The sequence below is a fragment of the Wolffia australiana genome, chromosome 4 (assembly GCF_029677425.1).
Source record: "Wolffia australiana isolate 7733 chromosome 4, ASM2967742v1".
Lineage (NCBI taxonomy): Eukaryota > Viridiplantae > Streptophyta > Magnoliopsida > Alismatales > Araceae > Wolffia > Wolffia australiana.
This window is the reverse complement of record NC_135838.1, coordinates 13,053,189-13,062,073: the sequence shown is the minus strand read 5'-3', so window position 1 is coordinate 13,062,073 and position 8,885 is coordinate 13,053,189. Positions and strand designations below refer to the sequence as shown.

General features: G+C 44.7%; 1 protein-coding gene across 3 annotated transcripts; it reads left to right on the top strand.

Moving 5' to 3' along the window:
- Nucleotides 1–2,992: 2,992 nt before the first annotated feature.
- Nucleotides 2,993–8,601, top strand: LOC144702000 (ent-copalyl diphosphate synthase 1-like). 3 transcript variants are annotated; one of them, XM_078573846.1, is made up of 16 exons: nucleotides 2,993–3,219; nucleotides 3,297–3,413; nucleotides 3,600–3,692; nucleotides 3,764–4,180; nucleotides 4,487–4,667; nucleotides 4,738–4,952; nucleotides 5,174–5,294; nucleotides 5,402–5,514; nucleotides 5,583–5,809; nucleotides 5,884–5,999; nucleotides 6,105–6,203; nucleotides 7,270–7,518; nucleotides 7,650–7,764; nucleotides 7,908–7,964; nucleotides 8,034–8,123; nucleotides 8,279–8,601. In XM_078573846.1, exons 2-16 carry the CDS (start codon nucleotides 3,326–3,328, stop codon nucleotides 8,468–8,470), a joined length of 2,373 nt encoding a protein of 790 aa, XP_078429972.1. In that variant the 5' UTR covers nucleotides 2,993–3,219; nucleotides 3,297–3,325; the 3' UTR covers nucleotides 8,471–8,601. The 3 variants fall into 3 exon arrangements, with proteins under 3 accessions (XP_078429972.1, XP_078429971.1, XP_078429970.1); XM_078573845.1 differs by having other exon boundaries at nucleotides 7,908–8,123; nucleotides 8,285–8,601; XM_078573844.1 differs by having other exon boundaries at nucleotides 7,908–8,123.
- The last annotated feature ends 284 nt before the right edge of the window (nucleotides 8,602–8,885 follow it).

The following is an 8,885-nucleotide window of genomic DNA, read 5'->3' as shown; positions in this document are numbered from 1 at the left end:
AAGGATTTCAACATTCTGTCCAGGTCTACACTCCCGCTCATTGGAATTTTGAATTTGACAATACTGGTCCACCTCCTCTAAACAACACATATTTCATTCATATTATCCCTCATAGTTTTATCCGGTTGCCATAAGTTCCACACTTCGATTGCAAATTTATAGGTTTCCCAAAGATTGTTCTTCTTAAAATATTTTTTTGAGTATAATAACAAAACTTTTGGTAGATTCTAAGATACAAAATATTGGAATTTGATTATTTTTCAGCGTCCCAATCAGAAAGACATGGACATTCACATCATACTTCTTCTAAATGTGTATAATCGATCAGATGGCTCCACCTATGTGACCAAGTGGCCCCCTTACTCTCTAAAATAAAAGTTGACTCCAATATCTACCCCCATTTGGATAAAGTTTCTCCCATTATACATAAGTGGTTTAGAGTCTGGAGCAATCATTGATAGTATAAGGTTTTACAACTCCACAATGGATCCATGAAAGTCACCTTTGGATTAGATGAGGCCTTACCGGCCAACATCTTCCAATGTAGATATTAATGTTATGCAGTCACAACATGAAGACGCAAAACCTTGACAACCGCTAACAGAATTATCATGATGTAATTTAAAGATATCTTTGGGGAGCAGAATACTTTTTTGACTCCACAAGCCATTCACGATGAATCAACGAAAAACATAAATGATGGTAAGTATCCATAACTATGACTTCACAAGATTACATGACCATAACCTTACTGATTCGGTAAAGCATCCACAAGTTTGGAGCATCAAAGGTCTTGTGATAGACCCAAAACGTGGCAGGAAGTCATACACATTTTGAAGTTATTTTAGGATCATTTCACTTGTATTGTCTTCAAGTCTATAAGAAGATTCATCCATGCACTAAATAGAGAAATTTATAAATAAAGCATTCCTAATAGGATTTTTACATTATTTCAAAGTCCAATAATTTATTAGTAAAAATATATCTAAATTGCTATCTGTTATAGTTTCACTCATCATTCCCCGCTCTGTAACTATAAAATTTTCTTCATGCTACAGACAATGATGACGATGAAGATGATGATACTGCAGGATGATGATGATAATGACGTAAGATGCACATCATCACCAGCGTGAGACTCATAGCTGGGGCCACTTGGATGACGATGATGATGATACCAGGATGATGATGACATAAGATATTCTCCAAGTCACCAGGACGATGATGATATTTCTATGGTGTGCTATTTTAATGTATCAAATTTTAAACCTCATGCATTGACAGTATCTTTACATTACCTTCATTTTTCTGACTTTTCTTCTTGTTCCTTCAAAACAGTGTATCATTCCACATTCATCAATTTGCATTACTATTCAAATCTTTGACTCGTCAAATATTGCAGTCTCGACTTCTCTCTCTAAGCTGCTCTTATCAGCTTCCCGCTCTCGCATGACTTATTCTCTCATCTCCCCCTCAATTGCCAATAATATAACATCTTCCTTCATTGCGGCGAAAGAATGAATTTTCTCCGTCAACTTCTCTGTGTCTCTTTCCTTGCTGTTAGACAATATAAATTATTGGTCGTTTCCTCTACTTTATTGTGTTTATGTAAAAATTTAAGGTATGGTTTGGGAGGGGATAGGAAATGGGATGGGACCATTTAGGCAGAACTCTAAAAGTTGGGACCTAAACAAGTGAAATTCAAAGAAATTGCATTGAATTCATAGAAATAGAGCAAGTGAACAGACAAAGAAGAGAGCGGATGATCTTTAACCCATTGTTTGGATAAAACGTGAAAAATTATACTATTGTCAGTTCTAAGTGTTGGAAATATGGGGTATGGAATGAACTCGTACGAATATGCGGGGCTGCTATGGGGCTGCGCGAGCCTGCGGCGGCTCCGGCAGATCCACGGGCAGATCGGGGCAGCGGGCCTGGCGGCAAACCCCTTCCTCGCTGCCAAGCTGGTCTCTCTCTACACCGCCCTCTCCCCCCCCGTCGCCCCCGATGCCTTCCTCTGGAATGTCCTCATCCCACGACGCCATCTCCACCTTCGTTGCCATGTGCCGCGCTGCCGCCGCCGCCCCCAACCGCTTCACCTTCACCTTCCTCCTCGACTCCTGTGGTGGCCCTATTGTCCACGCCAGCGTTTGCCCGCAAATCCCGTCTGGAAGAAAATCCCGTCCAGGAAATTCACAAATTCTCTCTCCTCATAGAAACCAATGAGTTTATGTAAGAAATCAACGTAAAAATTATACGTTAATATTTTCGTCAACCGATATTGTCATCTGTCGTTTCCATCATTCATCACGGATGACGGATGACTAACGACGAATTACGGACATAGGACTGTTTGGTCATCCGTCAATCAATGCAAATGAAAAAGGAGGACGAAAATGAAATGACGGATGACGTAACCGTCATCCGTCCTCCAGCTCTACATCTGTCAGTCCGCCATCATACATTCCGTATTTCCTGACGGATGAATGATGGAACAGAACTGATGACGGGAGTCCGTTGGTTCATCCAACAAGCCTAATGTCTACCCTAAGCTCTCTTTCTCTCTCTCTAGCTCTCACTCTCTATCTACTCTACTCTACCCTAAGCCAAATTATACCAAGAAAGAAACGTGTTGGTTGACAGTGGACGATGCCTCAACGAGTAGGTTGGAATTTCCTTGAGAGAGAAACCTCCACCTTCCGTAGCCACGCAACCACCCTCTCTTCTCTTCAGTAACTCCCACCTAAATTTTTTTATCTTTCCATCACTTTCTATTCTCGAATCTCTCTTCTCCCCCATCGCCTAATCAATGTGGGCCACGAAAACAAGTTTATTCTGTCGTACGAGCTCCTCCGGCTAAATTCTGCCTGTTGGCTGATCAAGCGTGACGCTTTCTGCGGATTATTTACATTATCCTCACAAGCTTGACGTCTTGTGAGGATAAAGCGTTTTGGTCCCCAGCTCACGCTATAACACGCGTAGAGAACGCCGCTAAGCGTAACTGCAGAAACAGGCGTCGTTTCCTGTTCCCCAAACCGCAGCTACCAACAGGCCCTTCCTTTTTCCCACTATCCCCAACATTTCCACCTTTCTATTCCTACAACGAAATCCGTGGGGCATATATAGTGACGTTTCCCTCATAGGTGAAGTTCTGAAGTGGAGCTGGTGACTAGCTGCGAGTACAAAGACTGTCCTGACTCCTCCTTTTGAGTAGATCTGGTAGCGTTCTGTCCCCTCTTTCTTTCTTGTCTGTATCTACTTTCCTTGTTCTTGACGTCGCTATGTTCTTGAGCTAGTGATCGGATTTAGTCGACGACCAGAAGCAATGATCTTCACAGACAACTTCCTCAGGCTCAGCGCACCGAGTGCGGCAGCTTCACCGAGCTTTCTATGGAGGCCCTCAACTCTCTCTGGCATGTCTATTATTCTTCGCATACCTACTTCTTCCTCTTTTCTCCTTCCTGTCATCGGCATCAGCATCAGCATCGTCGTCTTCTTCTTATTCTTATTATTAATAATCTTCTTCCTCTTCTCTCTCTTTCTTCCCTCTCTTTTGGCTTTTGGTTGATCGAGGCTTACCGTGTGTCGTCTAATGATAGGTGGGATATCCCTAATCGACGCCAGGATTGGGAGTGAGAGATACTTGTGCCTTGCAATCTCGGAGAAGCCATCCGCTGCCGCCGTCCAAACAGGTTTCCTCTATTTTCCGACGCTGAAATCGTTGATCATAATTCACGGTTTCTAACTTGTTTTGTTTACAAAGATACGGCCACTGTCTCCGCTGGAGGAAAACAAGTGAAGATTTACCACGGCAGCGAAAGTACTCTACCAGTCCTCTTTGTTCCGGACAGAAAGCATGAGACGAAAGAGCAAGGCCAGGACAAGGAGGGTGAGTTGAAGAGGAGGATTGAGAATATCAAGGAGATGTTAAGATCGATGGACGATGGGGATATTAGCATATCGGCGTACGATACTGCTTGGGTAGCTCTTGTCCCGAAAATCGACGGCGCTGGCGGACCGCAGTTTCCGACGAGCCTTAAATGGATTGAGGAGAACCAACTCCCAGACGGCTCCTGGGGTGACCCGGACTTCTTCATCGCCCATGACAGACTGATCAACACCCTTGCCTGTGTGATCGCATTGAAGTCTTGGGGTGTCAGCCCGGATAGATGCCAACGAGGTCTCTCCCTCTCTCTCTTCTTCCCTCATTATCTTTCCCTCACTCTGTCTCCCCCCCGTTGATCTCTCTCTTTAGCTCTATCTTTCTGTCCCTTTCTCTGTCTCGCTACCTCTCTCTCGCTCTCTTTCTAATCTCTTTACGTCTATCTTTGTTTCTTTCTCTCTCTCCTTCTCTGTCTCTCTGCCTCTCTCTGTTTGTCTTTCTCCCCCTCCCTCTGTCTCCCTCTTGCCCTCCCGCTATCTCTCTCCCGCTTCGTTTGCGACGCCCTGATCTGCATCAGATCATTGATTATGGACTTCTCGACAGGGGTTTCCTTTCTCTCTTCACACATGAAAAGACTGGACGAAGATCTCGAACACATGCCCATAGGTTTCGAAGTCGCCTTCCCCGCTCTGGTTGAGATGGCGACGGCCATGGACTTGGGAATCCCAACCGACTCCCCTGGCCTGGAAGAGATAAATGCAAGAAAGACCCTTAAGCTGAAAAGGTACATTCTTTCATTAAATCTCTGCCATCTCTTCGTCTCCCTATAACTCTCCTTAAATGTAATTTATTAGGATCCCAAAAGACATGCTGCACAAAGTGCCCACCACGCTTCTGCATAGTTTAGAGGGCATGCGGGATCTTGACTGGGAGAAGATCCTTGCACTTCAAAGCCCTGACGGATCCTTCCTCTTCTCGCCGTCTTCCACGGCTTTCGCTCTCATGTGTACGGGCGACAGAAAATGCTTGGATTATCTGCAGAAGATAGTCCAGAGATTCGACGGAGGAGGTCAGCGCCCCTCCAATTCCAATTTCGATTAGAGTAGGCGCGTGATGACGAAAATTGTCATCCAAAATCCGTCATCAATGACGATTTCGTCGCCGTCTCGTGAGCTATATGAGTTAAACAAAGACGAGGACGACTTCGTTAACGTTATCGGTGACGGCACGAAACCAAATCATCTGCATGCTTCTATTTATCTGCTCTGATAACTATACAAAACCTCGCAGTCCCCAATGTCTACCCCGTTGATCTCTTCGAACGCCTTTGGGCCGTTGACCGGCTGCAGAGGCTGGGCATCTCTCGCTACTTCATCCGGGAGATCCGCCAGTGCTTGGACTACGTCTACAGGTATAGCTTCATTCGCCAGTACCACCCATGAAAACATCGTTAAAACAGCAGCTTTAAAAATATGATTTTACTAAAGACTTATGCCTGTGTCGTTATCTCTGCCTCAGTCTGTGGACAGAAGAAGGCATCTCATGGGCGAGGTTTTCGACTATCCAAGACGTGGACGACACAGCCATGGGATTTCGACTTCTCCGTCTTCACGGATACGATGTCTCAGCTGGTACGTGAAATATCTATTCTTTATTCTATGATCGTTAGCTAAGTCTTGCTCTGAATTGATGAGTGCAGATGTTTTCCGACGCTTTGAAAAGGACGGCGAATTCTTCTGCCTTCCAGGTCAATCGACGCAGGCTGTCACTGGTATGTACAATCTGAACAGGGCCTCGCAACTATCGTTCCCAGGTGAGGATATTCTATCGTCCGCGAGGAGATTCTCAGATACGTGCCTTCGGGAGCGCCGGGCCCTGGGCGATCTCAAGGACAAGTGGATTATTACCAAGGACCTACCTGGAGAGGTGATTATTTCGTATTAAGTAAAATTTTAACATTTTTCTTTAAATTTTTGCTGAGATTTTGTAATTACGTTCAGGTGGGGTACGCTTTAGATTTTCCCTGGCACGCCAGTCTCCCCCGAGTAGAAGCGAGGATCTATCTCGAGCAATACGGGGGTGAGAGAGACGTCTGGATTGGGAAAACTCTATACAGGTGGGATGACTGAGTTTTTCTTGAAATGTTATGAGGTGCTGGGAAGAAGTTTAGATTCCGTCGGGGATCTAGTACTCCTTGGTCGTTAATGCGAGAGCTTCTCAGGATGCCTTGCGTGAACAACGACGATTTCTTGGAGCTTGCCAAGTTGGACTTCCAGCTGTGTCAGTCTTTCCAGAAGCTCGAGTTGCTTGGCCTTCAAAGGTGAGACAACTCCCTATATCTATCTGGCTATCTCTATGTTTCTATCTCAAAATCTCTCTCAAGCTCTGTATATATATGTCCATCTCTCTCAAACCATCCCTCTCAGTCTCTTCATATAAGTCAATCTCTATATTTCTCTCCCTCTCTCAATCAATCAATATCTCTCCAAATCTCTCTCCTCAGTATCCCTCAAAATATCTCTCTCTATCTACCTATCTCTCTCAATCTCTCCTTTATATGCCAATCTCTCTAACCATATCTCTCAATCTCTTCATATCACTCAATCTCTGTGTCTCTCTTTCAATCAATATCCCTCCAATTCTCTCTCAATCGATATCTCTCCAAATCTCTCTCAATTTGATCTCTCTAAATCTCTATCAGTCAGTATCTCTCAAAATCTTTCCATATCACTCTGAATCAATACGCCTCTTAATATCTCTATCTCTCTCTCTCAATTTCTCTCTGAATCTCTCTATCTCTCTCTCTCTCAATTTCTCTCTTAATCTCTCTATCTCTCTCTCACTCGATATCTCTCTGAATCTCTCTATCTCTCGCTCAATCAATATCTCTCTGAATCTCTCTATCTCTCTCTCAATCAATATCTCTCTGAATCTCTCTCAATCAATGTTTATCTGGTTCTGTCTTATCTATCTTTCAATCTATATCTCTCTGTTTCTTTCTATCTCTCTTTCTATCAATATCTTTCTGAATCTCTCTTTCAATCTCTCTCTATGTATCCATCTCCATCTCTACATAAATCGATATCTCTCAGTCTCTCTCTCACTCTTTAAATATCAATTTATCTCTTTCCCACACTCTGTATGTCAACGATCTACATATTTATTTATCTATGTATTCTAGCAATCTACCAATGTATCTATTCTACCAACCTATCTAAATCTATACAGCCATCTATCGACCTATCGATGCATCTTTTTATCTATGCATCTATCTATCCATCTCTATATCATTCTCTGTATCCATCTGTCTCTCTGTTTACTAGTGTATGTATTTAACTGTAACTTTCTATCTATTTTACTCTGAACTTCTCTACCCGAGGCCGCAGGTGGTTCGAGGAGACCGGGCTTAGAAGTCTTAGAGTGTCAAAGAAGAACCTACAATCGGCATACTTTCTAGCTGCAGCCAGCATCTTCGAGCCGGAGAGATCGAGCGAACGCCTGGGCTGGGCGCGCACGGTCCTCCTCATGGACGCCGTCTCTGCCCACCTCACCTCACCCAACGACGATTGCACTGCCAACTCTTTCTTGAATGAACTCAGGCGCTCGCTGAAAGAATCCCCCATGTCCTCTCCAAGGTGACAAGACGTTCACTTAATATTAGTTTTCTAATGAGTAGCTTAATCTCATGTTATCTCTCAAGTATGCTCTTATCGCAGCGTACGTTAACTCCAACGGAACTTACAAGAGAAGTCACCTTCCTTTGCAGGTCTGGGGGAGAGCTTAACAGTCGCCTACGCGGCTTGCTGGAGGACTTGGCGTTGTACACTGGGCAATCCTCGGCTGCCACGCATGCCCAGATTCGGCAGTACCTGTTCAAAGCCGTAAGATACCGCTCTTGATCTATCTTAAAGACTCGCGGAAGAACGAGGATACGTCACTCTTTATTTTAGCGCTTTCAAACTAGTCATTTTGAACACTATTTGATCGCCGAGTAACTTCTGAAGTCGTTTCTTGGCTGTTGTAGTGGGAAGACTGGTTGTTGGCACGAGCACGGGTAGAGGACGAGTCGGGGCTTCTACTGGTAAGGTCTTTAGAGCTTTGCGCCGGGCGTACTGATCTTGAAGAGTCTCTACGTGCCGCCGCCGGTCAGCCTTTCCAGGTTCAGCAAATCCACGCCAATTTGGCTCGACTGATATCGTCCTTGTCTCGCCGTCTACGTCCTCTCCGCGGTTCCTCGCGAGTAAGTAGTAATTGTCCATTTTTGCAGAATTCCATAAGTGCTCCCTCTACTGTTTGACGATAATTTGTAACTTTAATCAAAGTTTTTGCGTCAAAATCGATGGTTTTGTCGATGAGTCTTCTCTTCAAAAGCTTCCTCTCAGTATCTGCAACCAGTGCCAGGTAGAGGATCCGGACCAAGACATGCAAGAGCTCGTGCAGGTTGTGCTTCGAAACAGCGCCGGGGAAGGAGAGTGCACATTGCAGACGTTTCTCACCGTCGCCAAGAGCTTTTTCTACTACGCCAATTGCGACGCATCCGTCTTTCAGCTTCATGTCGACAGGGTGCTGTTCGAAGACGTCGTCTGAATTCAAACAAGGTGACATCATTCAATTTCGCCGCTATGTTGTATACCCTAAAACAGCGCAAATTCGGAGGGCCACGTTCATTTGTTGGCTCATTTTCTTGGAAATCGAAACGAGGAGAAGATCCCAATACTTATCTTCATATACGGCCCTCTGTCGCTCTATATCTCTCTCTTTCCCCACCCACGCTAATTCTCCCTCACAAGTCTTCCTTCAATCGGTCCATGATGGAGCATGCCAGCTTGCTCCCCTGGGAGATGTCTTCAGCACTATCATTCTCATCATCGACGGCCCCCCGGTTAGCATTCCACCAGGTACGCCAAGGCGTCAATAAAGACACCCGGATTCAGATATCCTGGGTGAAATCACGCCCACATCTTTATCTCGTTTTGGTTTCTTTTTGCCCTCTTTGTTTAGT

What these genes read in the sequence shown, in the direction of transcription:
- LOC144702000 (XM_078573844.1), top strand. Translation starts at nt 3,326, where the DNA reads ATGATCTTCACAGACAACTTCCTCAGGCTCAGCGCACCGAGTGCGGCA. An exon ending in GGCAGTACCTGTTCAAAGCC is followed by an intron (nt 7,765 to 7,907) that starts GTAAGATACCGC and finishes TGGCTGTTGTAG; the next exon opens with TGGGAAGACTGGTTGTTGGC. An exon ending in CTCTCCGCGGTTCCTCGCGA is followed by an intron (nt 8,124 to 8,278) that starts GTAAGTAGTAAT and finishes ATCTGCAACCAG; the next exon opens with TGCCAGGTAGAGGATCCGGA.